Genomic DNA, 16,203 nt, shown 5'->3' on the forward strand with positions numbered 1-16,203 from the left:
CAATATTAGAGGAGGTCCCAGCCCAGGGCTCCGCTCCGACAGCTGCTCTTTGCATCTGATACAACACGATCATTCGACACACAGTCTGCGACGCTAGAGTCCAAGGCTACAGAAAAGCATCATCTCATAGCATTGATCACGTTCCGTCCACAACACATGAGGTTCAACCACCACCAGGCTTTCAGAAGCCACCAGTGACGAGTGCACTGCCACACGTACTGCAGGATGTACTTTCCTGCCTCCAGGACACTAGCTACTGCACTTTACCAATTTAAGATTAAGGTTGAGCCTATTACAACCGGATTATTTTTATTTTGGGGAAGCTTTCCCTCTCACCAGCAGTAACCCTTACAGCTGCGTGTGCTACTTCCAGAGGATGCTGAAGTTAAAGGAGAAGCCATTGCTCCGGCTGGAAGAAGATCCATAACTCAGGGTTCATCCATGTACTGAATGCAGATGCTTAAAATTAACCTTCACACCCTTCCCACATCTGTACCCTCGGGACAGCTGAGCGGGCTCAGTTCCACAGTGGGATTACTCCAATTCCAGAAATTAAGGGGCACACAGCTCCAGAAAAGGCTTTATTAGGAATGTTTAAGGTACAGTGTTGTGTATTGATTCGCACTGTATTTTAAACTGAGTTCAGGACCCAGGCGAGCTGGAAGACGGGCTTTTCAGCTCCCAAACTCAAGTAGCCACGTGTTATATACAGGTTTAGCTCTGGCTTGCTGGACTGCCAGACCCTGCCTCAGCCAGACTGACTCCCAGAAGGCATTTTTCCATGTTACCAGGGAAGCTTTGCACATCAACCCCCATTCCCAAGGTACCACAGAGCAGGTCCGCAGCCTCGTTCCCCTCTCCTCACGCGCTGGGGGCATACTGCATGGCTAGCCGGTCAAAGTCATTCTCCTTCAAATCAGGAACAAAAACAAAATGAACAAATCTTGAACTTTACTGGTAATTGAATAAAACCTGCGTTAGCTGAAGAGAACACGACTAGCACAGCTCACAAAGGAAAAAAAGGAATTCTAAGCAGCAAGATTGCCTGTATCAGTTCTCAGTTTTTTGCAAGTTGTTCCATTTTCCCTTTGCTACTACCTTTCTTTCCCCCTCCCTCAGTTCTCCCTTTCAGAAGGACATTTCCTCTATTTACGCATCACGTCTGATGGTAACAAACTTCTGAAGGATTCAGAACCCGTATCTCAGTGCTATCCTTTCAAGATGTTACCAGGTGCTGGTGCATGACCCCTTTGTTTACTGCCTGGCTCTCATTTCCCAACATCTCCCACAAGGGGCAGGAAATTTGCTGGTAAGTGATGTAAGGGAGAAAGAATGCGGACCCGCCCCCTCAGAACTGCAATCATGTAGGGGTAAAGAATCCGCTCCCCCCATCAGACACGGGTATGAAGCATGATAAATTCAAGTGTATATTAGAAAGCAATTAGTACCTTTGCCTGATACTCCTTTATGAATGGGTGATTTTTATGCGCATCCTTCAGCTGTGACAAATAGCGATTCGTAACCTGATGAGATGAGATAGATAACTTTAAATATTGAGATTAATTATTGAGAAGCCAAGAGTTTAAAACACCACACTTCAATGTGTGTGTTTACAGTGAGTAAAGACCTGATTTTCTCAGTGTCCTGAATGGTAGAAGCCCCAGTTAAAACCAGTAAGACTTGTCCATACCCTCCACGTAAAAAATAGACCTTAAATAGCAGGTTCAAGAAATGACTCTGTGAGAACTGAACACAGAACTCAAGAGATTCCTTTTTCCGCCCAGGCCTTCCTCTCAAGTATATATCCTTGTCTTCACCTGTATCTACAGAAATTCTTTATTGAATATTGAAGAAATGAGCTCCCCGCACCCCAGAACTATTCTGTTGTGTTAATGCCAATCCTGATGGGAACACTTAAAACTGCAAAACCCAAGCAAAGCTGCCACCTGCACCAGGAACACACAACCTGTCCTCAGCAGCAGAAGGGGTCAATTGTTGCCGCTTGCTGAGCACAAGGACACAAGCCTCACCTCTGGTGGTTTGCCCAAGTGCTGCGACAGGACAACAAAGTTGATCAGCGTTTCAGGGTGGCCACTGTCCTGAAAACAAGAACAATCACCTGATGTAGCTGACCTACCGCCACCGTGACTGAAGTGTAGCAACCAGGACAGTGCTGCCCACACCCACAGCTCACTCTACTGGAAAAGGCCAACTAGGAGAAAAGGCAGGCGCTAACAGTGACCACCCTCAGCGATATGTATCAAATTACTGGTATTTTCAGGAAGTTTATCAGTGAAAGTCTTTGCTGTTTTACTCTATAACACCCCCCCCCCCCCCAGCCGAGAGCAAATCTGCCTGGCAAAACCAGAAAGCACCTTGTCCAAGGCCTCCTGAAGCACTCCCTCTGCATCGTCCCACTTGCCCATAGCCATGTAGCAGGCTGCCTGTCCGTTAAGTAGGAGGAGGGTGGAGGAGCATTTGTCTGCCATCTCTTGGAAGATGTAATAGGCATCCTGCAACTTCTCGCCACCCTGCAAAGGGAGAAGACAAACACCCACAGTTTCATTATGCATTGCTAAGAGGCCTGTACATTCTTGCCGTGGTTGCAGGACTAAGCACAAAGTTCATTTCCAGGTTATAAAGCACAGGTATGAAATGTGTAAGAACAAATGCTGACAGCTGTCGGCATTCGTGTGATCTCCTGTACCATGCCAGATCACCGTCAGCCCACAGATGAAAGAAATTCAAAAATATTAAGAACCACTTAAATGATCAAAAGGTTCAAGCTTCCATTCAAAAAGAAATAAACACTTCAAAAGAACCACTTCAGATGCCTGATGTAATAAAGGATTACAAAATGAGATTTTTATAATTAAATGCAGGTATGGACACCTGGCTTTTCAAAAAGTTCCAGGTTCTACATGCAGTGGCTTCCACCAATTAGAGATGGCATCCCTTGTGCAAACTCAGCTCTTAATAAAGATCTAGCCACACACTATTGTACGAGAGATTTCATAAGAAAGCCAAATGAACGCTAAAAAAGAATTCTTAACAGTGTAACAGGTTATTGGCAAGCATAACCCTGAACTTCACTGAATTTTAGGAGACTACTTATTTTCAATCACCTGATTACCTGGACTGCCACACAGTGTATGTTTCTGACTTGCAAACATGCTTGTGAATGTTTGCAAAAGACTGAAAGTCTGGTCTAAGCAGAGAATTACGTTTTTTTCTTGGAGTTTAATTGCAAGCTCTGGATGCCAGTAACACTGCAGCCTTCCATTTTGTATTATAAGGTTTTGTGAATTATTTAAGTGGGGTTTAGCTCTTCCCTGTGTGATCTGAAGGCTAAGGAGCACAGGTGAAAGACTGACAATCCAAAGAATCAAATAGTTTGTGAAGCCAGCTACCAATATTTTCTGTGTTCTTGAAGGAAGGAAAAAAAAACCCCACCCCAAACCCAACAAAAACCATGGATACTTTTCTGAAAGTGTGATGGGAGAAAAGCAATCAAGCAACAAGACACGGAGTGGTGTTTCTCAGATGTTGCCGCCTAGGGATCCCCATTTAAGATACTCACTACGGCCAGGTTCACCCAGGCAGTTGCCAGCTGAGTCAGAGTCGCATCCTCATCTTGCTCCTGCATTTTCTTAAGTTCCTTGCTGCAGAAACAAAAGCGGGAGTCGCACAACAAAGACAAGGCAACTTCTTTAAGAGAGACACAAAAGGTTGTAGTTTCTTCCCTCAGCTCTTTCATCGCTATAGCACAACAGCCACAGCAAGCTGGCAACACGGCCCAAACACCTCCTAATACTTTACTGAAATGATCTGTCAAAGACCTCCCTCGTTTACTTCCCTATGGGAAGTTAAAGAAATTCACATGGCATCTCAGCGTGGCCAGGGTGGGAAGGGGCCTCTGGAGCCCCCCAGCCCAGCACCTGCTCCAGGGCTGGATGTCTCCAGAGGAGACCCCACAGCCTGGCTGAGCCCTGTCCCAGCACTCTGCCACCCTCATGGCAAAGACATTTTTCCTCATATTCAGACGGAACTTCCCATGTTGCAGTTTGTGCCCGTTGCCCCTTGTCCTGTTGCTGGGCACCGCTGGGAAGAGCCTGGCCCCGTCCTCTCGACATCGCCCTTAAGGTGTTTGCATGCATTGATACGATCCCCTCTCAGCCTTCCCTCCTCCAGGATGAGCAGCCCCAGTTCCCTCAGCCCTTCCTCATCAGAGAGATGTTCCAGCCCCTCATCATCTTCATCGCCCTTCGCTGGCCCGTCTCCACCAGTCCCCTGTCTCTCTCGAACTGGGGAGCCCAGCACTGGACACAGTAAATCACATCCTATCAAAGGTCAGATTAAACCTAGAGGTCAGTCTCTTCCTTTAGCTGTACCCAGCTACTGCCACTTGAATGAAAACATTTTGCAGCACACCCACACCTACACACAAGTTGTTCTGTCCACTGCAGGTGTTGAAATGCATCGCCCAGGGAGGCTGGGGGATGAAAATTCCTTTATCAAGACCCACCCCAGAAAAACACCATCAAGAAGCAAAGCGACACAAACCTACCGAGCCAGATCAAGCCTGTCAAGCTTCAGAAGAATCTGTATCATCATGGCCATGCTGCAAGGAACGAGAGCAAAGTGATTTTCACAACTGCAGGCTTTACTGCTCCCTGCGCTTTGCCTGGGAGCCTGCTCCTTAGCAGAGAGAGTGGCCAGTGCCCAGGGACCCAACTCCCTGCTGCAGGGAACCACTAGTGCAGGCCCCAGCAGGGGGAAACTTGCTCCCAGCTCCCAGGCGCTCCCTCGCTGCACTGAAGGACATTAATGCTCACCTCAGCGATTCTGAACGCACGTGAATCGATAAAGCAGGATCTTAGGTTTCACAAGGGAGCAACAGACTTGGCATCGTAGGACAGGCACCAAATCATTTACTCCAAGGTAGCAAACCTCAAAGTAGTTTCTCAATGGTTTTTAAAGGGTTTTAGACATAAGCCAGACCTCAGGCGTTTCTAGGGCACCTCTCCCCAGACGAGAGAGGCTTTGCTAGCACACACCTCCACCATGTCAGGCTGAGTGACACTTACCATTCCAAGCTCTCCCCTTGATGCAGAGTACGCAGAGCCGCGTCAGGATTTTTGTCGTGGAAATAGATGGAAGCAGCCATCAGCAAGAAAGTAGTATTGGCTATATCGACGCTTTTTGCCATTTTCTTGTCCAAATCAGCAACAATTGCATCCCTGTGAAGAGCAAGGGTGAGTATTTGGGAGTGTTTCATTACCACGCAAGACAAAAAGATCCTTCCTCCCCATCAGTTCTGCCTTTTTGAGATTCGCTGCAAACCCACAAAAAACCACAATAAAGACCACAATTCTACAAGAAACTTTCCGCATGGAGACATATTTCCTGTAGGCCAGGGCTTGAGTTCGAACTTATTATCAGACTTACCTTTGATTCTCACTTGAAAGATATTCTGCAAACATCTTCACTGCCTGGAGCTCAGGACTAGCATTGGCTTTAATTTCATCCAGGACAACACCATATTTTCTCTGTAAAAGACAGTGAAGAAAACCCTGTGACTTAATTTTTCAGGACACAAGAAATACACGCTTACTTCCTAAAACCACAGTGAGAACAACACCATCAGGAACAGTAGATTTCTACTTTATGTCTCACATTGTACTCTATAAAATGCGACCAGACTGCATAACCCCAAAGAGGCCTATTTACCCATGTGCCATTTTAAAGACAATAAAGCACCTCTCAAAGGGGTCTCACCGGGTCACCCTGACCCTACATACAGTGAGTTGCGATCACAATCGCAGCACGGTCAGGGAACGCATTACGTTCCAGTGCTGAAGGGGGAATTATTACCAAACTGTATAACGCTGTACTCACAGGACTCCCGTTCACGACCCCCTCGACACCAGCCCTGCAGTCAGATTGTGCTGCTGCAGACACAGCACTCACCTGGGCAATGTAGGCGCGGAATAAGAACACATCCCTCTCCACTTCCTTCTCCGGAGTGGACGGCTGAAGGGATGACAGAAAATAAGACTCACCCGCAGGGATCCGTACAGCCAGAACCCAACCCCGCAGCAACACCTGAGGCTCCTGCAGGGAAACGATCCCCGCCCCCATCCTCTCAGGGCCCACGGGAGCTTCCCCCCCACTCCCGCGTCCCCCTGCTGGAGCGGGGCGGTGGGGAGCCCCCCAGATAGGCCGGGACGTGGCGGCCAGGATCGAAGGGCACTCGGGGAGCCCCAGGCTCAGGCCTTGAGACGCCGGGGCGGCGAGGCCCAGGGAGAGGCCCGGGGAGAGGCCGCCTACCCCCGAACCGCTCCTACCTTGACCCGCTGCGCCTCATTGATGGCGGCCTGATAGGCCCCGATGTAGAAGCTATTCTTCACGTCGAAGAGCTCGTCGGCATCGCCGCCCTGACCAGCAGAGCCCGCGCCCGCCCCGGACGCCATTTCCCCGCCCCAGACACGTCTCCGGAATCAGCTGAATCGCGGCGGCTGCTGGGAGCCGCCGTCTCCATGGCGACCTCCCGCGCCAGCCAATAGACACGCAAGGAGCTAGAGACGTCAGCAGAGCGCCGGAAGCTGCCTGCCGCGCAAGGCAGGCTGGGTGGGGCGGCAGGGGGTAGCCAATGAGGGGGCGGGCGCTCCTGGTGACGTACGGCAGGAAGCGGCGTGCGGCGCGGCCATGGCGGGGTTCCGGGCTCTGGGGCTTGCGCCGTGGCTGGCGGAGCAGGCACGGCAGGTGGGGCTGAGCCGGCCCACACCCGTGCAGGCCGCCTGCATCCCGGCCGTGCTGCAGGGTGAGTGCCCGGCCCCCCCCGCGCCCGCCGCCGCCCGCCGTCGCCCCCCGCGGCCGCTCACGGGCCCCGGCCTCCTCTCTTCCCCCGCAGGTCGCGATTGCCTGGGCTGCGCCAAGACGGGCAGCGGGAAGACGGCGGCCTTCGTGCTGCCCGTGCTGCAGGTGCTCTCTGAGGACCCCTACGGCATCTTCTGCCTGGTGCTGACACCCACCAGGTACCGAGCAGCCCCGGGAGGGCGCTGAGCGGCTGAGCCGGCCGCGGGAGGCCCCGCCGCCGCCGTCTGCCCTGCTGCAGTTGTCTCCTCCCCGGCAGGGAACTGGCATACCAGATCGCCGAGCAGTTCCGCGTCCTGGGGAAGCCCCTCGGCCTGAAGGACTGCGTGGTGGTGGGCGGCCTGGGTGAGTGCTGCTGCACAGGGCTCGGAGCCTCCGGCCTCCCACTCCAGCCCTGGTATGGCAGGGCTGGGACAGAGCAGGGCACCCGGGGAGGTTCTCTTTCCACACGGTTTGTTTTCTTCACACTGAGGAGCTGTTCCCCAGTGCCCGAGGCAGCGGAGGCTGGTGGGAGTAAGAGAGCGATGCTTTACAGACTAAATGATTTTAAGGTCAGTGTCGAATGTTCCTCGGCTCTGTGGTCCTCATTGCAGACATGGTGGCGCAGGCGCTGGAGCTCTCTCGTAAACCCCACATTGTCATCGCTACACCTGGCAGGCTGGCGGATCACCTCCGCAGCTCCAACACTTTCAGTCTTAAAAAGCTAAAGTTCTTGGTAAGACAGTTTTATTTTTTAAAATTTTAATACTTTTAAGATTTTTAGGTATGCATGCAGATGAGCTCAGTATTTTTGACTGTGCCTAGGTTTTGGATGAAGCTGACCGGCTGTTGGAGCAGGGCTGTGCTGACTTCACGGCAGACTTGGAGGTGATTCTGGAGGCCGTTCCAGCGCGCAGACAAACGTTGCTGTTCAGCGCCACGCTGACTGATACGCTGAACGAGCTGAAGAGCCTGGCTGCGAACAGACCATTCTTCTGGGAGGCTGTGTCCGAGTAAGTCTCCACCCACTCTACTGAGCGGATGAAGAATCCCGTTTCCACTTCGTTACCTTGTCTCCTTACTGCCTTTCATCTCCCTTATGTTCTATCTTCAACCACCAACTGGTGCTTCACCTTCCCCTCCCGACAGGGTGCGGACGGTGGATGAGTTGGACCAGCGCTACTTGCTTGTACCTGAAGCGGTCAAGGACGCGTACCTAGTCCATTTAATCCAGACTTTCCAGGATGAGCATGAAGACTGGTCTATTATTATCTTTACTAAAACCTGCAAGTGAGTGACATTGTTCCTCCCGATTGCTCCTAACGTACATGTGTCTTTATGTTTCTAGTTCAGATCCGATTTGGACTGAATGGGATGTTAGTCTAGGATGGTATTTGCTTCCTTAGTCTGTTCTGAAGTTTGGTAGAGAAACACCTTTTCCTTGGAGCGATCTGGGGATGAAGGGCCTCCTAAAAATCTAGCACGCTAGAAGGTTGAGGTGCTTGACCTCCCTGCATCTTCCTTTCCTCCTGCTGATAGATACTGGAAAAGCGAGGGGGGAAATGGCGCTGTTGAGGAGACAGCACTGTGCTGCTCCCTCCCTTCGGTGGTTCAGGTGACCGGGATTGAGCCCTGGAGCTGGTGACATTCCCCCGAGTGCAAGTGGGAATCCAGTCGCTTTCTCTGGGGTGAGCGGGTGTCCTGTTCCCTACTCCTGTCAGAGCATTCTAGAACTAACTGCATTGTGGGAATTGTAGTGTGAGGGCTTCCCGAGAAACCCCAGCTCTGTCCTCACCCATCAGCTTTACATTTCCCTGTTAGTTTCTGGTAATTTACTTTTTTTCCCTTCAAGGGACTGCCAGGTCTTGAACATGATGCTCAGGAGATACAGCTTTCCTTCTGTAGCTTTGCATTCCATGATGAAACAGGTGAGTGATGGGCAGATCTGGGAGATGGATGCTTCCAGCTGCATCCCTGAGCCAGGCATCTGTCCACATCGCCACATCCCTCATACAGCCTTTTCTCTTTACAGCGGCAACGATTTGCAGCTTTAGCAAAGTTCAAGTCCAGCATTTTCAAGATTCTCATTGCCACTGACGTTGCTGCCAGGTAAGGGAAAAATGTGGGTTTTGTTGCCACACCTCTTAAGCCTGCTTTCTAAACACCAGAACCACTGTGGAGATTAGGGTGGGATTTAGGGATAGGATTAGGATTTAGCAGGAGGGTGAGCTTTAAATTCCCCCTGCTTGAGTAGGACAGGGTTGTTCAGTCCTGTTGTAGACCATCCCTGAGCTGTGCTTCGGAGCCTGTTTGTGTGGGAGGTAGCTCTGATCCCGGCTTGTTTTGCTGCAGCAGGGAAGGGGGCTGTTCTAGCAGAATCATTTCTCTGTGGCTTAATGTGTTTCCCGGATCTAGGGGGGACCTGCAGGGGGAAAGGCAGCGTTGTGTTTTTTGGCTGTTGGGGAGTTGCACGAGGAGGGAGTTTGTCCTAGAACCAGCCTGAGCCAGTAAGGATGATATTTGTTAACATACGGGGCTCTCGGAGAAAGTAGAGGACAAGAATTTAAACCGCCTCTATTAAATCAGCCTTTCTCAGCTGCTGTTCCTTTTCCCTGCATTCCAGAGGTTTGGACATTCCTGCAGTACAAGTCGTCATCAATCACAACACTCCTGGCCTGCCGAAAATCTACATTCACCGGGTTGGCCGGACAGCCCGTGCAGGTGAGCAGGGGAATCCGATTTTTTTGGCTGGCTAAAACTGGGATCCCAGTGTTGGGGCTGAGCCCTGAGTGGGTGCGAGGCAGCTGCAGCGCAGCCTTCCCAGTCAGTACCAGATATACTGGGATCTCTGGCTCAGCATCCCACCTTCAGATTGGGCCGATGGCTCATGCTGACTTGTGTCTGATCTGCGCCAATGGTTACCTGAATTTTCAGAGCAATTAAAGACCCCTCTGAGCACCCTGACCCTATACTGTGCTAGGCTGACTCATGGGGACGGATGGAATTTGGTGTGGGTTAGGCTTCCTCTCGCTCTGCTTGTCAAGATTCATGTATCGCTGTTTTTTCATCATCCAGGTCGCAAAGGAATAGCTATTACACTGGTGACACAGTATGACATCCACCTCGTCCATGCTATTGAGGAAGAAATCAGTAAGTGCCACTAAAATGGGGGATCGTAGATGCTCCTTGGTGCTTGTGCTACTGGCGGCACTGATTTCATCAGTGCAGAATGTTATGCTCGAGATCATCGGCATAAAGGTTTCTCTTCCCTGCGTGGCTAAGGCTTGGAGCAGAGCAGGAGCACTTGAACCTCCATCAACTTTGATTTTGCTCCTGAGTGTGCCAGGCATCAACATCTTTCTCCTCCTGCTATTTCAAGTGGAGGAGAAACCGCCTGATGAGCTTTCTCTAACCTTTTATAAAAGCGGCCAGCTTCTTCCTTACTGCCTTTGGTATTGCCTGTGCGGATGGGGACAAAAATAACAGGTTGCCTTGCATAGGTTCAGGCTTCCTATTTTTTTAGGAAGTAGACCTAATAAATGCAACCTCTTGTGGTATGGGCAGTTGTAGACACCGGGGAGGATTTAATCCTTTGTTGTAGGCTGAAGAAATTGGAGCGATCATAGCATATGACAACAATTCCACTGATAATCATTGGAAAGATATTAGGTTTTTTACTAGTTGAGAACCCACCCCTTGATTTTGTAAGCAACCATGGTCTGCAAATGTCTCACCCTGATTTAGAACTGAAGCTGCAGGAGTACTCTGTGGAGGAGCAGTTTGTGCTTGACATCCTCACCCAAGTGAACGTCACCAGGAGGGAATGTGAAATCGTAAGTGTGCAAGTGTGAAGCACCTTTGCTGAGAGCACTGGAGATCCTGCGCAGCTGCATGTAAGCAGGAGATTTGTCACAGTCTAACATGCGGCTCTGGACGTGCAGATTTGCTCTTGAGCATATAAGTAAGAATTTGTGTTCCTCTTTCTGCTGGAAGCGCTTGGATATGTGTGTATGGAGAGTTGGTTTAGTTACTTTCCCTAAGTTTGCTCTATTATTGCACGTTTTCACAGCATTTTTATGCTGCTGCGTGTTGAGGTGGGTACTTTTGGGGGAAGGCCTGCAAGCTACCGAAAATGTGTGTGCTGGGAGGTTCCTCCGACCCTCCAGAGCTGTCTTTTCTATGTGTCACACACAGTGCTCTGCTGTATTTTTCCTTTGACAGGAACTGGAAGGAATGGATTTTGATGAGAGGAAAGAAATAAATAAGCGGAAACAAATGATCCTTGAAGGAAAGGTGAGAGCTGCTGCTATATGAACTATTTTGATTAGTAGCTGGTGTAATGCTGTCAGCGTGGAAGAAGGGCAGTTTCTCCCTCACTGCTGTGGTGTGTCTGCTCACTCCCCTTCAGGGTGGTGAAATTTTATCTGAAAGGGTGACTAAAAGGTATTAAAAAGTGCATTGGAGCAGCCTCTGACTTTTCTAGCCTGTGACTGAGTAGGAAGGCAAAGGGGCTTGGAAGGGCAAAGGGGGTGGCGCTGTCCCTGGGCATGTCACGTGTCCTGACATTTGCCGTTGCAGGATCCAGATCTGGAAGCAAAAAGGAAGGCAGAGCTAGCAAAGATCAAGAAGAAAAACAAGCAATGCCGCGAGAAGCTCCAGCAGACACTGCAGAGGAAAAAGCAGCTGCAGCTGAAGAAGAAACTGCAGAAGAGGATGGAGCGGCGGAACAACCGGCGTGCTAAGGAAGAGAAAGAACAGCCCTTGGACTGACTTGCTTGGCTCAGACAGCCCTGACGTTGCTGCCACTTTGGGAATACCGGGATCTAATGTGTGTTAATCTGGACGCTTCTGGGGAAGGTGGGTGAGGGGAGAAGGGACACTTTGATAAACTGCCTCTGTTATTTTTTTCTTCCTTCACAACCCTGCTGGCTTGGGCCATTCCTGGCAGCTGGATCAGACTCCTGGAAGAACACCTTTCAAGAGCATGTTTCCTTCCTCCAGCAAAGGAGAGTCCAGACCTGGATTCTTGGTGACGTGAAGGGAAATAAAGATCCTTTCTCTCTCTTCCTCCTTCATTCAGTCATTGCTCTTTCTCTTTTGAGGGCTGGTGCTCGCCATCACACTTGTTTATATCAACAGATTCTCCCCTGAGCCAGGGTCTAAAAATACTGTTGACAAAATGAGCTCAGCCCCTATCGGTGCCACAGCCCAGAGATCTCTGAGAGGAAACATTCCTGGAACGCTTTGGGGGGGTTGTATTGTGTGGCTGGTCCTGGGGTTTTCTTGGGCTAATTCTGCTTTCTACATTTACGTGAGACTCGGAGACAGCCATCTGCCTTGGCTCAGACTCCAGCCCTGGGCTGCTGTCCCTACGGATAGCGGAGTCACGGTTTGGAGACCGGGGCTGCTGGGGACTCTTTTCTGAGATGATCAGTTGGTTCAAGGCTGGTTGCTGGCACAGAAGAGCCCCAGGAGGAGGATTGCCTTGTTTCTTGTGCCATCCAAGAGTAACCAGCGCAGTTTGTATTTGGGTCTGCTCTGCTCTGTAGGCTGCTGGGCCTCCCTATGTAGATTTGCACCACGCGTGCGTGGAACAGGAGCTTGGTTAGGGTGGAGGGGGTTGAGCTCTCCCAAGAAACAGTTGTGGTTCCCTGTGGAGACAGGATTTAATATCCCAGAGCAGCTCCGGGCAGAGTTTGGCCAGCTCTGTTCTGTGTCAGGTTTGATCCTCAAGTGCCTTCTTCAATGTTCAGAGCTTTCTATGACTTGAGACTGACAATCTGTTATGTCTGTTCTCTGGCTTATGAAAATAGTTTCTGTGGTCAGTGCCCAAATAAATTATTTATTGCAACAAGTGACTGGATGTTTGACTTCCTCCAACACCCAGGGGAGTTTGGGATCTTGGGGGCAGGGAGCAGTGTTTGTGTGGGCAAACAGCTTGGGGATAAAATCTGTTTTATTTCAAGAGATGAGTAAGGATTGAGCTGCTTGTGGGTGTTGCCGTCCCTCAGTCCCTGCACGCAGCCTGAGCCCAGCTCCTTTCCTGAGGCCACACACCCCTGCGGTGTGTTTGCCTGACTCGGGTGAGGTCTCGTGGAGGAAAGCTGATGTTCCCCACAGGGGAAACTCCTGCAGCCACGGGCAGCAGGGCCTCTGGGTGCCTCCTGGCCAGGCAGCGCTGGCTCAGCCTAGGGAGATGCAGGTCCACCTGGCCACGGGGTTTTGGAGATGCCTGAATGTGTTCCTCACTTCGTCCTCGTGGGTGAAAAAACACTCCACAGCCTGCCTGGCAGCACAGCTCGCTGTCGCTGGTGGCAGCTGCTGCAGCAGCAGCGAATGGGTTTGTATCAGGCTGATGCTTTCTGAATACCAAACGCTTCTACAGCTTTGTGCATGCTAATTTGTGGAGCGAGCCTGTTAGCTGTAAATTAAAAAGACACCCTGTCTTGGACAGGCTGCTCCTGCCCTCCTGGGGGGGCTGATCCTGCCTTTGAGTGTGGGTTGTTCCCCTCCCTCTCGCAGACACTCCTTAACCTGCTGTCTGAAGCCTCTTTGCTTCAGCCTGGTGGGGGTTTTTCTCTGTGTGACTTCTGCATGTGACATGTGGGGTTTGATCAAGGCTCTTGTCTCGAAGCTTTATTCAAAATTCCTTTTAATACACCCTTTGTCTTTCTTTGAGCAGCCTTCTGTGTGAGGGTAAGACACGTGCCGGAAATAAGCACTTTCTGTAGCGCTGATTAGATGTTCTTGCTTCAGATCATCAGTTTTGGGGAGTGGCCGAGTAAAAAAAGAGGTTGCTGTGCTAGCTGGGATGTAGAAAAATGCCTTAAATTCCCAGATTAGGAATCTACATCTTGCCCAGGGTTAAAGGACATGGAGTGATGTTCCAGATTTGCTGTCAGTACTGCCCCCAAGCAGGCTATTCCAGTCTGGGGTTTATAAGCACTGTCATAAACCTTTGGGATCCGCCAGAAATACAGGGACTCCCTTCCCGTCACAGCCTAGACTGTGTTTTGGGTGGAAAAGCTGTTGCTGCTGCCCGTGGCCCTGCCTGCCAGCCCCCCAGCGGTGCTCGCAGCTTCCCTGCCCGGGGTGTGCAAGAATGGCCCAGCGCACGGCTGCCCTGCTGTGCCCTGCCGCACCCATCACCCATCGCTGTGCGCCTATCGCTGTGCACCCTGTGCCTTCCGCAGGCACTGCTCTCCCTGCTCCTTCAGCCCCAGCTCCGACGTATGTGTGTGGGGGGTCTCCCTGGCTGGGTTGCCATGGAAACTCTTCCCAGTTCAGCATCTTGGATGGCTGCCTCTTCTCTCACCTGGACAGTGTGTGGCTGCTGAGCACCATGCTGGCACGAGGCACAGCCGGGGGGTGTGTGGGGGGACAGTCCTGTGCCCCTGCCAGCCCTCCTCATCCTCCTGCCTCCTCTGGGTGTGGAACCATCTCCAGGCCCTGTGGCTCCGAGAGGCTCCTCCATCTCCCACCTGGCGGGGCAGTGGGTCTGGCCTTGGCACCGCTGGCTCTGCGGGCACGTGCCAGGACCCGAGGACTGGCTGCCTTCACTGAGCTTCAGGAAATACCTGGAGCATTTCCCCCATCTCTGCCCCTCTTACAGAGGAACACACACCTCTGGCGCGCGCTTCCCAGAAGTTTTGCAGGGAGAAGGGAGAGGTGAGGATCCTCCTACGTGAGACACGCAGAATTGGATAAATCCTCTGTGCTGGCGCTTCTGCTGAACAAGGAGATGTGGAACGCAGGGGTTGGTCACCTTTGGAGCTGCCTCCCCCTGTGTGTGGGGGTGCTGTATCAGGCAGGAAAGCTCTGGATCTCTCCAGGGAAGAAAAGGCAGCTGCAAGGAAACAGTCTGGGGTAATCTTGGGGCCAGGCTTTGGATTTCTCTCCGCTGAGGCAGCAGTGCTGCATTGGGGCTCGTGTTCCAGCTTTGCTGCAGCTGCAGGTGCAACCAGTGCCAGCCCTCCCCTCACAGGGGCTGCACTTGGGGCACCCCCCACCCCATCTCTGTGCCCACTGAAAGCAGCTGTGTAGCCACATAGGTTCTCCATGCTGTCCAAAATCCCACTGGTCCAGCCCTCACTCTGTCAGCTGCTGCTTTACCTTTGGATGCTCTTTGTAAACAAAACCTCAGCTGTTTGGAAAGCCTTAAGAAAAGCTGCTTAACAAGCTTTTCTGCCACTTTTTTTCTTTTTCTTTTTTTTTTTTTTCCCCTTTTTCCCCCCTCCAGGCCCTTCTCCTGGGGCAGCCCCAGGGACCTGTCAGCATAGCCGGCAGATGGCAGCTGGTGTGCTCCGGACAGCCTCGCTGCTGGCTCTGGTCCTTGCTCAGAGGGAAATGGAGCACAGGGCTCCCTGTCTGGGCAGCTGGGTGCTCAGGATTTGGTCTGAGAAAGCCAGGAGACAGCATGGGGACAGGCAGGTGTCCCCAAGCCTTGCCCATTGGGTCAGGCTCCAACTGGGTCAGCACGTCAAGCCTCAGCCTTTTCCCTTCCCTTGCAGAGCAGGTTGATCCTTCCAGCCTTTTCCCTTTCCTTGCAGAGCAGGATGATCCTGAACCCTGCAATGCTCCATTGTAGTTACGGCTGCTCTCCGTTCTGGGTCTCTCCTCCCAGACCCTTGCAGTTCCTTTGTTGAACCTTCACCTTCCCTGCTGCACCTTAAAGCTTTTCCCTGCCAGTTTTCGGTGATTAATCTCCTTGCCCATGGCACACCCTCCATCAGGAGGTGCTGCCCAGACATGTGTCTTCACTCCGCGTATGACACGCTTGACACCGTAACTCCCCTAGTTCCTCCCTGCCAGCATCAGAACTCCAAAAATAGGACAGAGAGAAGGAATACCTGGATATTTTTTTTTCCTCCCCTTCTGTGCTAAGAAAACCTCCCTGCTGGCTCTGTTTAATTCATAGCTGTCTGTCACTCCCTGCAGCAGCTCGTCTCCTGGGAACGCATCCCTGCATGACTTGCTTTGGATTCCTGTCACCTCTGGGAGGGGGAGAGCAGTTGCCAAGGAGCAGAATACTCCGCTCCAGCCTTGCAAAGAGAATCTGCGAACACAGCACTAAACCTGTTGCAGTGGCTCAGCCCCATCCTTTCATCTCTGCTCGGTACTTCCCAGTATCATTCTTGAATTCCCAAGCCCAAACTTCACAAGCTGTGCTGCTCTCATTGAGAGCACCGGAGAGGCAGCACTCATGCCATGGATCTCCAGGCTCAGACACTGTTTTCATCTACCCGTAACAAGGTCTGGACATGAGTATCTCCAGCCTGTAAGGCTAGAGCGAGATGTTTTCTGTCTGCTGCCTGCTGGGATTTGAAACCCTGTTAGCCCAGCATCGGT

At 51.5% G+C, this 16,203-nt stretch overlaps 2 protein-coding genes across 2 annotated transcripts; one reads left to right on the forward strand and one right to left on the reverse strand.

Annotated features, from left to right (window-relative positions):
* Positions 1–568: 568 nt before the first annotated feature.
* Positions 569–6,507, reverse strand: COPE (COPI coat complex subunit epsilon). Its single transcript, XM_005234983.2, has 10 exons — positions 6,348–6,507; positions 5,971–6,033; positions 5,449–5,549; positions 5,088–5,240; positions 4,568–4,621; positions 3,581–3,662; positions 2,376–2,531; positions 2,031–2,099; positions 1,449–1,523; positions 569–909 (listed from the first exon to the last, which is right to left on the reverse strand). Exons 1-10 carry the CDS (start codon positions 6,471–6,473, stop codon positions 862–864), a joined length of 927 nt encoding a protein of 308 aa, XP_005235040.2. The 5' UTR covers positions 6,474–6,507; the 3' UTR covers positions 569–861.
* A 158-nt stretch (positions 6,508–6,665) lies between these two features.
* On the forward strand, positions 6,666–11,930 carry DDX49 (DEAD-box helicase 49). Its single transcript, XM_055804816.1, has 13 exons — positions 6,666–6,823; positions 6,914–7,037; positions 7,136–7,221; positions 7,470–7,591; positions 7,681–7,868; positions 8,005–8,145; positions 8,708–8,783; positions 8,888–8,964; positions 9,479–9,576; positions 9,931–10,005; positions 10,600–10,688; positions 11,077–11,148; positions 11,434–11,930. The coding sequence occupies exons 1-13, from the start codon at positions 6,709–6,711 to the stop codon at positions 11,623–11,625; spliced, it is 1,455 nt and encodes a 484-aa protein (XP_055660791.1). The 5' UTR covers positions 6,666–6,708; the 3' UTR covers positions 11,626–11,930.
* The last annotated feature ends 4,273 nt before the right edge of the window (positions 11,931–16,203 follow it).

Source organism: Falco peregrinus, chromosome 5, assembly GCF_023634155.1.
Source record: "Falco peregrinus isolate bFalPer1 chromosome 5, bFalPer1.pri, whole genome shotgun sequence".
NCBI lineage: Eukaryota > Metazoa > Chordata > Aves > Falconiformes > Falconidae > Falco > Falco peregrinus.